Source organism: Lycium barbarum, chromosome 9, assembly GCF_019175385.1.
Source record: "Lycium barbarum isolate Lr01 chromosome 9, ASM1917538v2, whole genome shotgun sequence".
Classification (NCBI taxonomy): Eukaryota; Viridiplantae; Streptophyta; class Magnoliopsida; order Solanales; family Solanaceae; genus Lycium; species Lycium barbarum.
The window spans coordinates 11,308,962-11,323,545 of NC_083345.1; the positions used below are offsets into that span (position 1 = coordinate 11,308,962).

The 14,584-nt window shown below is 34.1% G+C and overlaps 1 protein-coding gene across 1 annotated transcript; it reads left to right on the forward strand.

Moving 5' to 3' along the window:
* The first annotated feature begins 1,039 nt into the window (after positions 1-1,039).
* Positions 1,040-1,662, forward strand: LOC132611632 (uncharacterized). Its single transcript, XM_060326033.1, has 2 exons — positions 1,040-1,336; positions 1,384-1,662. Exons 1-2 carry the CDS (start codon positions 1,040-1,042, stop codon positions 1,660-1,662), a joined length of 576 nt encoding a protein of 191 aa, XP_060182016.1.
* Positions 1,663-14,584: the final 12,922 nt, after the last annotated feature.

Below are 14,584 nucleotides of genomic sequence, written 5' to 3' on the forward strand. Positions count from 1 at the left end.
GCAGGGGAAGCTGGCGTCATCCACGCGATCGCGCATACACATGGCGCGATCGCGATGAAGGATTTTCGGTAATTTTCAACCAGAACTCGGATTTTGACGATGCCTTCCATCCCAGTTCATATAAATAGAAAACTAGGGCAAAATATCAGATCATCTTTGGCAGCTCCCACAAGTTGGAGGCTAGGGTTCCTACAAAAAATGTTATCTCTTCTTTTTAATCCTTGTTGATGGAAATCTCTTGGTGACAATTAAGATTGATACTCTTGTTGTGCTTATTTATTCATTTGCATTGTTCTTAATCAAGTAAGTGTTTGCTATTTTAATTATTCTTGTTCTTGAATGTTTTCATTGGATTAGCTAACCTTTGAACTCGCCCATTTACTTTGTTTGAAACTCGGAAGAGGAAGAACGGAGTTGGGATAGAATAATTAACATGAATTTGGGGCGTTAACCCTCATCTAATGGAAGTTGACCTAGGAATAGGCAATACCACTTGTAGCCATATTCGGGTGTTCTTAATGCTCCTAATTGCTTGAGGGATCTTCAATTGGGTAGTCTAGTTAATCTTCGGAAGAAGTTAATTTAGAGTCATTATCCGAGGCTAAATAACATAAACTTGCTATTATTTACAATTCGTGAAATAGATTGGATCGTTACTTGAGAAGTAGTTTCCCTTGTTCCATTCTTGTTGCCATTGATCAATTTACTTGCTTTGTAGATTAGAATTTATATTTCCATATTTTATAAAAACCTTATCAAAAACAACCATTGATGCGTTCGGGCATAGCTATTGTTAGTGATAATTCCTAATCTGCTTAAATCACCTACATATTGTTCTCTGTGGGATTCGACCCCGACTCATAGTTGGGTAAATTATATTTGCATACGACCGTGCCCATTCTAATTAATAGGGTGGATTTGGACGTTATCATGGGCGCAATAGATCAATGCATACTATTTAAAGGGTCAACCAGCATGGGAGGTTCAGCCAAAGAATGCATCTTGGGTTGTCCAGAAAATATTCAAAGACAAATTATACATGGAAGCAGCTGGATATAGTTTGGAGGACATGGTACAAATGGAACACTTCTCAGTAAAAGCAGTTTATAAGAGACTGCAAGGAGAATTTCAAAAAGTACCCTGGAGAAAATTAGTGTGCAATAACATGGGATACCCAAAGTGGATTTTCATTCTAAGACTGGCTATTATGGAAAGGTTGGCTACAAAAGGCAGACTTGAGAAATGGGGGATAAAGGTAGATAAAACTTGTGTGATGTGTAACAAAGCAGAGGAATCTGTGGTGCACTTGTTCTTTCAATGTGAGGAAACTGCTAGAGTATGGCATAGTCTGCTAGAGTATGGCATAGTCTGCTACACTGGCAGGGCATTCAGAGGAGGTGTTTGGATTGGAAAGCTGAGGTTGAATGGGCTATGCAACATTATAGGGGACACAGTAGAGCTACTGTTATATACAAAATGACACTGGCAGCTGTAATATACCACATTTGGGCTGAGAGGAATACAAGAGTTTTTCAGCAGAAGAGTAGGACAGCACAAACTATATCTAGGCTTATCATTCAGGAAGTTTTTCTCAGAGGAAGCTTAGTAAAAAAGCTGGTTGTGTATCTACAAAAGCTTACTTTCTATCCTATAGTAGATTAGGGGTATGGAAGTTTTGGTGATATAGGAGATTACACACACTGGGACTGTGTCCAGTTGATAGTGTACTTCTTCTGTATGTTGAGCTGTAAATATCCCACTTTGGTATAATAATATACTGTTATTTACCAAAAAAAAAAAACAATTTAAGTAGCAGGTTAGATCATCACTGGAAGATAAAAAATAAAAAATAAAAACTAATTCAAGTTAGTTATAATTGTGAACTAAAATAAATAGAAAATACATTCAAACTCTAAGACAGATTCAACACCTTAAGATGTATAGTTTAAACTTCTCTTATAGACCATGTATAGTTGGATTTAAAGACAAAATTTGAAGTGAGTTTTGGGATTTTATCATTTGGGTGTATTCTTGCTTTTTTTGTTTTTTGTTCATGGAAGAAAATGAAGCTAGAGCTTGATGATGATGATAGGTGGGTCGGGCGGGACGGGTCAACAAAAAAAGTAGGTAATTTTTTTTGAAATTAGGTAATTTGAGAGGATTTGGGGATTTCCATCCAAATAGGGGCATAAGTGTGAAGTTTGAAAACGGCAGGGGTATTTTTGTTAACTTTCACTAACGGAGGATATATTTAACTAATAAAATAAAGTAGAGGGGTATATTTGACCCTTTTCCCTATTTAATTTCTTGCAAGTAAAATTTAAATTATTATGAATCTATTACTAAGATATTAGGTCTTTCCATTTTTAATTAATTAAATATGAAGATCTTTAAGATTCTAAATTTAAAACTTTGTTTTCTTCTATAATATAAAAGGCTCGGGAAAAATGTCTTTTTGCGTAATTTTGTTTCAACTGCCATATAAATTCTGAAACATCAAATGTTATTATCATCCACTTTAAAATAAGAGATTTCAGATGAACCCACAGATCCGGGTATCATTATCTTCTCCTTCGTAGTGTTTTCTCTTCATCTTAGGAATCAATGAATTTGTTAGTTATGATTTGTTATTTTTGTCCCTTTCAGTTTTAATCAGTTCCTTTATGTCTATAAATCATTTTCCTTACACAATCTCTGCAAGCATGGAAAATGACTTTGGCTCTCTCCATGTGGATTCTCAAGAAGGTAAACCAAACAATGAAGTTCCACTCTTTTCCCTTGCTCATGGAGTTCAGTAATGACTTCTTGAATTTCTTAATTTTTTTGGGCACAAACATATTTAAAAAAGAAGTGTGTATATATATATTGGTTTCTACTAAATTCGTTTCTTGGTAAATTTCGAATGATTTAGGAACTGGACCCCATAACCTAGTTATTTATTGAAAAAGCAAAAGAAATAATTTTGAAAAAAGAGCTAAAAATATCCTCCAAACGAACGTTGGCTAAAAATTACACCTCCCGTCATTAAAATTTTCAAATATATCACTGTCTTAAAGGAAATCCGCAACATAACCCGATTTTATTTTTAAACCAGCTTTGTTTAAAACTGACCCAACTACATAAAAAAATTCATATGCGACCAACTTGTTCGCGAGTCCTACATCTGCACCCACTAGGCATAGGAGCGGGTAACCCATATGCATTTTCTATTTAGTTGGGTTGGTTTTAAATGGAGCGGGTTTAAAAATGAAATTGGGTTATGTTGCGGATTTCCGTTAAGACAGGGGTTTATTTGAAAATTCTAATGACGGAAGGGGTATTTTTGACCCAAAATTAATTTGGAGGATATTTTTAGCCCTTTTCCCAAAGTAGAGGGGCATTTTTTACCCTTTTCCCAAGAAATAAACCCAACTCATTTATGCTTCAAATCTGGTGTTTTTTAAGGTAATGTTGGTCATCGCTCATTGTCACACCCCATTTTAACCGGGTTAAAGTAGAGGTACGACATATTGGGGATTCCTATTGTTGTTTTGTTTTAAGGAGTCGCCACCTAATTATTTATGGTGAATTAGGACACCTAAAGTTCATTAAAGTTATGTTTAAAGTTAACTCTATTTAAGATCTGCGAAACTTAAGATTCTAGGTAAGGGTTCAATTAGTCTAAAGGGAAGATATTAGGCATCCTTTAAGACCCATTAACAATGGTTAACCGACCGGACTTATAATTAATTAGACTAAGAATAAATATAGTATTATAGAAAAAAAAGAAAGTAACTTTGTAAGTATGCCTAAAGTTATAGATAAATATGTAAGAATGCTATTTAAAATAGAACTTGTAAAATAATAATAATTTGTATAAAAGAATACTTTTAATGCTATTTTGAAATACGACTTATAAATGTTGTTAAAATTTTAAACAAAAGTATAATAATGTTGTTTAAAATAATACTCGTAGAAAACATAATAATTTGTGTAATAGAAGATTCTAAATGTTAAATGAGACTTAAGATATCGCTAAAGCCTAAAATGAAAATATAGTAATATTATTCCAAAAATAAGATTCGTAAAAAAATAGAGTAATTTGCTTATGTTTAATAGCCTTTAAAAAAATGATTTGTCAAATGTGATCTTTAGATAAAAAAAAATGATGTTAATTGAATATTATGGTGTAGAAATGCCTAGACTTATACTCTTAAATAAGATGAAAGGTCCATAAGTTTCTTTCTATTTTCTTATCACTCTTTATTTAACCAAATTTCGGCTAAAAATATGTATAATTGGATAAATCTTGAAAATGTTTATAAAATATAATCGGATTCCTATTTAATGACGTTTTGAAATTCATAAGATAGTAAGAATAAAAAATGATTTCTTTAACTCAAAAATATGTAGTCATATTATTTGAAAATTAATTACTCGAATAAATGTTATAGATACTATAAATAATTTAGAAAATAGAAGTGAATGTAATTTGTAGAATTAACTGTCCATTATTAAACTAACCCCTTAATGTCACTAAGGTTCATCTAAATTAACAAACACACAAAAAAAATGTTAGTCATACAGTACATATCAAATGCGTATAAAATAAAAGTAGAGGAATAGGAATGATATAAATGGGCTCAGCCCGTTAAAGAATGCGGCTGCCCGCTACCATCGCTGTTCACATTTATTGGGCTTTGGCCCAGATTCTGTGTTCTATTTGTGATGCAGGCTGACTCTAGAGAGTTGTGTTGGGATTTTTAGCCCAACACCAAATGCGGAAGGAGACGAATACCCTCGGACTCGTATGCGATGTTCATGCATAAAATGAAAAGAAAAAGAATTAGCATACGATTAATGGATAATGTTAAACATGTAAGATATAAACTCAAACAAATCAGCAGAGCGTATATATTCTATGTATATTTGAAGTATACCTTATGTATACATATGTGTACAAGCAATTGTAGGTGCGTTGAAAATATTCTAACCAGCTGATTATGCTAAACACAGGAAACTCAATTATAGATATTTCGAAACAGTAGCAGCTAGGCTTAACACTACATTCTCACCAAATGGAGGCATTTGTTTCCTTTTAAAACCAGTGATTCACTTAGTATAGTATTGACATCATATTATAGCAGCCAAATGCAAAGAAGTTTCATCAAGGCAGCAGTAGGAAATCCAATTGATAATAAATGAAAACGCACATGCATAGACATGTACATGGCATTATAACACACATCCAGTTAATCAACCAAAGTTCCCAAAATGCTTTGGGTACAATGTTTTCTTCCTTAAGTCAGACACCTTAAAAATAAAAAAAATCAAGCATGGAAACATATTTTACATCCCAGTCAATAAGCGTGTTTTAGCTGAGCCAAACGTATCTCTTTCTTATTCTAGATAAAACATCATCACAAAGTCATGGCAATGGAAACTAGCATTGTATTACACTTCGATAAAACAAGACAAGCAGAAATGTATGAGTGATATAGTCAAAGAGTGGTGCAGGTATAAGGAAGCTTATATCATTTGAGTCCTATAACTATATAGCATGGTCATTTATAAAACAACAGAAAGCTAATATTAGATGAGTCGTCAGCATTGAACAAAATTCGACCCAATTCCATTTTCCAATAATTTAATGGCTTGATAAGTCTTTCCTTTCTTTTCTTCTTTCTCGCATGGACCCATGATAGAAAATCCTTTATACCGTGACCGCAAGTTCAAATTAGATGAGAACAATGACTTATACTTTTAACACACACACGTGAGTCTGCAGACCGACAGCCAGACGTTGTTAAACTTAAAAGGAGATCTAGGCAAGCAGCAGCCGAACAAGAAAGACAAGGAAAATATCACGTAAATAATGGTAATCCGAACAAAGCTCACTGCCTGATCTGATGACATATGGAACTTAATTAAAATGGGCAGTAAGGCCCAATATCGACAAACAATTAGAGGAAAAACAAGTCCAGGCCTTTAATCACGTTTCAACAACTAAAGAAAACGAATAGAGCAAGGGCAAATTCAATCTCCAATATAAATGACTCGTGTAATGTCCACAAGCGCATAGATGGGTTCAAGTTTTACCCAAGAAACAGTCATATGGAGTGTAGTTAGTATGTTTGTTATCCTGATAACATCCCATGACCTTATTAAATTTAGCATGCTGTGGACGAACATTTCCAGATATTTAAACATGATTCAAGACCCTTTTTAAAAGCTTTCATAGCATGTCATGATGAATTTTACACTAAAATGGCAGCAGGCAGATGGTCTTAGTTTATTTCTCAATCAATCTGGACACAACAGTTTATGATCTTCCTCTATTTTTTTATAAGGGTCTATAGTCCCCTATATTAAACCACTGAAGTTGTGAGGCTAGATCCTTTGCATTAATCAGTCAACATGATTACTATATAAACTAACACCCGAGAGAAGTGATACTAAATTGCATCATATTGAAGAAACTGAATTAGTCCATGACTTATATAAACACTTAAATTGCAGGGGAAATGCTTTAGATAACATGAAAGTATAAGGTTTCTATTTAAACTTTCTTTATTCAGGAATATTTATCCAGAAGATGTATATTCCAATAGATAAAATAAACACCATTATTAGAGTAGAACATAGCAGTGATTCATCCTAAAGATTGTCTAAACCAGCATTTCTCACAATTTAAACTCGAAAGAGAACAACTGAATGAGAGATATTAGTACAGATATGAAATATGGACTTAACTAACTGAACTGTCAATAACTCTTGTTAAAGCATAAGACAGATCCTAGTAATTCAGGCCAAACAATACTTACATTGACTGCTTCAGCATTATTAAATCAGGATGAAAAAAATGAACAAAGCCCAACAGTGATCATAGGCAGGGGAAAACTGATATTGAATCCAGCAGGCAAGTCTAGAGCATTTTAATGTATTAAGGTATAAACAAACAAGAGAAATGGATTCATGCTTTGCATACCTGTTGCACTAATAGTTAAAACTAACTTCTGAACTCATAAAAAGAAACTCAGTTATGCTAAATTGTTACTAGATCGTCGACAAGCCAATCAGAATTATAATTCGAACAAAAGGCATGAGAATGTGAGGGGGCGTTCATGTTCACTGCTAAGGCAGATTTTAGAAAGAAAAAAAAAGGGCAGGGATCTTTTACAGATTTTGTCCTATAATATTATAAGTTTAAATGAATATTCTCTTAATCCCTTAAGTAAACCACAGTTAGATAAACAGCAAATTATCATCGAACATTATAATCCAATCCCTTTGTAGAGGATGCAACAGACCAAGAGCTAAATAAAAATGACTACTGATGGACATATCCTAACCAGCAGATTAGTTTCAACATAGATCCCTAATGGTCTTATTTGACTCGAACAAATAGCAATCGAGCTAAATATGCTCATTTGACCAACATATCATGTGAATTAGCATTTTACCACATACTTAACTAATCAATAAATACATCGTAAAAAAACGTGCTAATCTACTGATGGTAACAACAGGGAAAACATCCTACTTCTACAAACTTAATTGAAATGTAAACACAACAGCAACATAACCAAACAGAAGCCAAATAAAATAACTAAAGGAGGGAAAGTTACCTTTGTTGGGTGCAGTGAAGTGGGAACGTCAAGTCACGAATCTACTCTCATTATGAACCGATTCGAAAGTCGACTCGAAAACTAAAATGGTTCTGTTATAGTTAAAGTTCCTTGTCGAACAGCGAGGAAACTTAATCGAGTTGTGGTGTTATAACCTTTCTTCACAAATCTCAGGTTTCAACAAAAAGTATTTTCGATTTGAAGGGTTTAAGATCAGATTAAAAGAAAAGTTTTTGTAACAAAAATACTCGTGTATTCCAAATCATTCCCTCTGACAACACTGAGTAATTCCCAGCTACAGTTCACCGAAAGGGGGAAATCGAGTTTTTTAAGACTGTCTGTCCAAAAAACACTCAACCATTCCCTTAAAAATACCGGAAAACTCCCCCCAAAACGATTCAACCTCCATTAAATTTATAGGGTTTCATTCGTATTAAAGTAAAGAGTAGAGCGTATGAGAGAGACGGGAGCGGGGACACGCGTGGTGGAAGTGGCAGAGAACGTGGGGGACAGGGGAGAGTGGAGATGGCAGGGAGAAGCGTGGGAGAGAACGAGGGAGTGTCAGGGAGGGGTGTAGCGGCGTGGAGATGAAGAAAAAAGAAAGGAGAAAATGAAAGAGAGATGAGGGAAAGGGGTTAGGGTTAGGTTTAGAAGAATAGGGTAAATGGGCCGGGTCGGATGAATTTATTGGATCGGGTAGGGAATCATTTGGGCTGGTTGATTAATTTAAATGTGGGCTCATATAATGTGGGTTGTTTATTTGGGTAGGAAATAATATTGTATTGGTATTTTGGGCCATTAATTTGGCTGAAAATTGTTGGTCCTTCCTCCGCTATTTTAATTATTTTCAGGCTTCTAATTTAGTAACTAGTACAATATTTGTTATGTGAAGATAAATAGTAATTAATATGTAGAAAAATAAGGATTTTAGAAAGTGTTGTCTAGTAATTAATTTAACGAATCCGAACCTGAAAACGAAACGATGACTAACTGTTTAAAATTTATGATAAAGTAATGCTCATAATGTTGAAAATAAAAGTAGTGATATTAATAGTAGTAGCAATAAAATATTGTGAAAAATAAAGTATTTAGCTCGTTAGTAAATTTAGAAACCCGAGTAAATTAAATAAAAGATGGACAAAATTGGGTGTCAACACTCATTCGCTAAGTTAAGTAAACTGTGCTGCGAGCATTTTACTGTAGCATGTAATTAATTCTTGGCTTCAAGTTTCTTCTTTGGCAGTGCATTGTGTTTGTTAATGTTTTGGTTTCACAATTGGACATGTTATTTGAGAGTTTGGTTTAATCCTTAAACTGTTGGTGTTATCTAGATCAGAATTTTCAAACTTGTATTCCCTTCGTCCCAAAAAGATTGTCCTCTTTTGACTTGACACAAAGTTTAAGAAATAAAGGAAAACTTTTGAAATGTGTGGTCCAAAACAAGCCTTAGATATTTGTGTGACCGTAAATCACCTCATAAAGTTAAATTGTTTCTAAATAAGGGGACAATCTTTTTGACACAGACTAAAAAGGAAAGGAGGATAATTTTTTTAAGACGGATAGAGTAAAAGATTTGACTTTGATCCTTGTAGAGTTCTGAGTGCTTAAAAGATAGTAGATAGCATTTGGCATGTAATGACTGGCATGCAGGGAGAGTTATTCTGTGAGTGATATGAGGAGGAACCTTGGAGGTTTTGTTTGAAGTAAGCCGATGTACAGAAAATATGTGATCTTGGGACCTCAATAACCAATGATCCACTCTGATCTAGCTACAAGCTTATTTTTTCTTAATCCAAATAATAAGAAATCCATGTTTTATGCAACTAGTACCTGTACTCACGCGGTGCGCGATAGATAATAAAAGAATTGATGATAGCAAATTTTATACATAAGGATATCAACTATCAAATATGTAAATTATCATCGTTGAGTCTTCAAACTCAATTATTCACTTGTATGCACGTCTTTAATCAATATGTCAAATCATCTTTTTAATCAAAGTTAAGCTAAAAAAAAGTTCACTTATATTTGAGAAAACAGATGTAATGTCATAAATATTATATATATATATAATTTCTTGACGCTCTTGAATGATTATATAGTAATAGAGGATGTGTGGTAACTGTTTCAAGTATCGACTTATTTCTTGGCATCTCGTCCTAATTATTTAATTAGCATGTCAATTGTCAATTACTTTATTAAGAATTGAAATAAGGATTAACATTTTAAATTCAAGTTCAAATTGCAGATAATGATAAAGGGTTCAAAAAATACTTATCTTAAAAGTTAAATTCATTGAAGATACTTTTTCCAACTTTAATTCAATAGAAAGATAATCTAGTAATTGGAGCAAATTGATACAATTTATTAACCGATTAAATAATAAAGTCGGCTACGTTATCAGTATCTTAATATTTGGAGAATATATTAAAATAGATATTAATTGACATTACAAACTGAAAATCTTGGTGAAAGTAGAGAGCACTAGAAGGGCTCTTTCTTTGAAATATAGATTATCATAAATTTGATTTTAAGTTTAGGATTCTTCGAGGATGGAGTCAAATATTTGATATATAGATTATACTTTAAAAGTGCTATTTGTGCTGCCTATTTGCAATTCAAAAACTACATCTTTATCTTTAATTTAAAATCAATGTTATAACATAGCTAATTAAAATTTCCCCTGAATTGTCAAGTGATTTTTTCTTAATACGCCACTTAACTTAACCACACTATAAACAGATATAAAATTCTATGCATTTCTCAATGTTGTAAAATCAATTCTATTCTTAAGCTTTAATTATTATTTTTAAATAAAACCAAAAAAAAAAAGTAAAACTAATATACAATGGTGAACATTTCCCAAAATTCAAAAGTCAATTTCATTCTCAAGGGCACATTCAATTTCAGCAGTTTTTGTGACGTATAAACCTCATTTCTGCCACCATTAATTTATTCACAGTAGCAATCTATTATAAAAAATTCATCTTCGAGAAATAAATCTTTCAGTTTACTCCAATGCAGCTATCCAAACTCATATGCTCAAATTGATCACAAAAACCATACTCTTAAAAAAGCAAATTTTAGCAATGCAATTTCTATTGCGAAAGAAAAAAAGATGAATCAATATTGAAATGAGCAATGAAGGGTACATTGACTTCATAGCTACGACTATGAGGACTAATGTATTAGCTTAAAGACCCTTCTTCCAACCTAAGATAAGATTTTGCATTTATTGTGAGAAATACTGCATAACACAGTATAAAAATCTATCAACGTATCTTATACATGAACACAATTAACAAAAATATACCTTGCATGTTCCTTTAGCCATTTCATATGAATATCCCTACTTTGTGTTGGTCTATTTGCCTCAATCCTCAGACTTGTGAAGATTAATGTAATTACTTTGTACTCTTGTCTTGTCTTGTCTCCAACCGGACATTACCATTGTTTCCTCTCGAGAAGTTAAAAATGAAAGTCTCTGCTACAATGCTTCATGATGCTGCCAAAAAAATAAAATACAAAGCAAATCTTATCAACTATAGTTATTTTACAGAAACAAATTTCCCCAAAACAATGTTAATTAATTATTTAGAACTAATTAAGAGCCTGCAAAAGCACATAAAGGTTTGGGCGGACTACTCTCTGGGATAACATCATTTGAATATGAAGATTATAGTTAACTAACCCAAAAATAACTACTATTAATAGATTGCTGATATAATTTTGTATGGAATTTTTTGCAATGCATTTTGTGCCGTACTTGCAAAGAAGGAATATCTGGTAAAATTTACACCCATGGGAAACTTGATATATTCAAAATCAGTAGATTAATCAACCACGTCAACTCTGCGAAAGAAATTTTATTTTAATTCGTTAACTACAGTATTGAAGAATAATATTCCAGTTAACTAACCCAAAATTAACAAAAAGATTGCTGGTATAATTTTGTATAGAAATATTTTGCAATGCATTTTGTTCAGTATCTGCAAAGAAGAATTTTTTTATCAAATTTACACCCACGGACATCAACAGATTAAATCAACGACACCAACCCTGCAAAAGAAGTTTTGTTCTAATTTGATACTAAAAAATTCCACAAAGATATTTCAACAGTGTTTTACTATTGTCACGCCCCGAACCATGGCCTGGACGTAACACGGCATTCAGTGTCTTACTGCATGTGACCGAGCGAACCACATGGCTTGTTGAATCATCATAAGGCATACATGAGCAAAATATGACATAAACATGATGAGCCTAAACATGGGATATCATAAATATCAAATAAAATTGTTTTAAGAAAACATGAATATGGATTGTCATAGATAATGAGCCAAAGATGGCTATACGACTCTAAACATCTGACATAATATAACTGTCTAGTTTATGAAACCTCTAACATGAGTCTGAACTGCTAAACGTAACTGCTGGGACAAGGCCCCCAACTTACCTTAAATGCATAACTAACATAAAGTAAATAATGATTGAACCCCGAAGAAGATGGGGCTCACCAAAAGCTGATATTTGGGTGGTCCTATGGAGTAGGTACGTCGTCGTGTGTATCTTTACCTGCATCGTGAAATGCAAGCCCCCGCGCAATAGAAAAGGGACGTCAGCACATTGAATGTACTGCTATGTAAAGCAACAGATTGAAATAAAAATGGCACATGAAATAACATGATGAGAGTTGAATTGAAACATGATCATGAACATGATTACATATACATATATAACATGTGTAAAGTATTGTGAGTAGGGAAAGCAGTAAATCGATAACATGGTCTGGTACTTGCATCCTACCAACAGAACACTCATACCTTGCCAGGGACAGGAGATTTAATAATATTATGAAAGGACCCAGTCATTATGAGAGATCGTCCTAAGCATGGGTGGAGCGATCCTCATCCTATGGTGGCTACGTAATTTCAGACAGTCTGAAGCCTTCTCGGTAATTAATGCAACTCTCAATAATATGAACATGGAAAATAAGTGGCACTTGCTGCCCATGACTTTTCATGAATCATAACTTGCATGTACATGGATATCATTTGTATTATTCTTGCATGAACTTATAAAACATATATATAGCTTTTCTTGAAAATATCATAACATTTCATAAACTTGCATGTAAGAGCCCAGGGAATGCAAGGTATGATTTTTCATGGATTACCGACATATTCTCAATAATCATAATGATGTATCAAGATCACAATGAAGTATTTATAACAATTTAATACGTAATATAACATGGAGCATGGACCTAGGTGTCACGACCCAACCCCGTAGGCCGTGACTAGTGTCCGTGCTGGACACCTAGACGTACCCCATAGCCCAAACCGGCATATTAGCAGAATATATAGATATAAAAGTCAAATGGCGTCACTAACTATCACAGATGAACAGATATAGCACGTAGAAGCCGATAAGGCTATCACAGATCATATCAACCCAAAACATATACAGAACCCACATGTATGTCTACAGACCTCTACAAAACACATCAGAATCATAAGACGGGACAGGGCCCCGTCGTACCCCTGAATAGCATAAATATGTACAATGGCAAAAGACTGTACCAAAACGTAGGCTCCGAACAATAGAGCACTCCAATATAGCAGAATATAGTCCTAAGCAGGCGGATCAGCAAATCTGTCGTCGGTACCTGCGCGGCATGAAAACGCAGCCCCCCGAAGAAAGGGGGTCAGTACGGAATATGTACTGAATATGTAAAGCCTGAAGTACCGAAACGAAATCATAGTCAAAACAGAACTTGCAGAAAATGAGTGTAATATCCAGATTATCAAATGCATATTTCCAAAACATAATGAACGTATGCAGAAACGTATGCCATATCATATCCGGCCCCTGTCAAGGGACACGGTGAACAGGACGTGGTCGCCACCCCGACACTGGCGCCACAACACATCATGCTCCAGAATAGGGAATAACCCCGTATCATAACATAGCATATCAGATGGTCATATCAAATCATATCATGTCATATCAGAATGTGTGTACATGGCACAGCATACTCCACAACCCATGTACAAGTAAACCTGCCCCCTCACATCGAGGCACGGCGAACAATGCAGTGGAATACGCTTGATGACATATCCTGGCCCGGGCTCAGTGAAGGAAACATTGAGACATCCACGAGTGGAGTAGTGAGAAACTAATGCAATATGAGACATAATACATTTTACAAGGACTCGATGGAGTATTCCGAATAACAACCTTATTAATGAAATCGCATGATAGTCACGGTGCGTATGTTTCGGCTATCAAAAATAGATTATGTGATAATAGTCTTCTTGGGATCATTTCCATATTCCAAAATAATTTATAAGACTCAATAGAATAACTTAAACAAGTGTCATTTAGTAGACAGAAGAGTAGTTAAGACGTTTCCTTTAAAACTTCTCAAAATAGGTTAAAATGCAATAAGGGTGAAATCGAGCATAGTGGGCCCACCCCGGGTCAACTAAAGTGATGGGCTCAATTTACGTACGTTAAGCCCATGGAGTCATCCCTGGAGATCTTAGAACAATTTCCTAATTCTCTAGGCAATTTGTGAAAGCTTACCAAATTCTTTCAACAAAACGTACTTATAGGATTCAATTCTATTGAATGAAAAAGGGACATTTTTAAATTCAGTTTTCTATGAACAGAATATCCCCCGAGGTTCAATTTCAAACCTAGTACATCTAGGGCATGCCAAGAGAAAGAAAAGGATAGCTTTACATACCTTTTTCGCGTCTTACGCCTCTCCAACTCAATCTCAATTTTCTCCAAAATCTGCATTTGGTCACAATTACCAACTATCAATTTCAAGCCTTTAGGACTTGAATCTTAAATTACACTTTTCTACATAAATTTGGGCAGCATCTCCCCTATAAATACCACCTCCCCGAAATTTAACTCGGCTCCAAACATCAACAATCAAACCAACAACAATACCAACAACATCAATA

Bases quoted from the DNA above. Each gene is read 5' to 3' on its own strand.
- LOC132611632 (XM_060326033.1), top strand. From the start codon at position 1,040: ATGGAAGCAGCTGGATATAGTTTGGAGGACATGGTACAAATGGAACAC. The intron at 1,337-1,383 runs GTATGGCATAGT...CTACACTGGCAG, and splicing joins AATGTGAGGAAACTGCTAGA to GGCATTCAGAGGAGGTGTTT.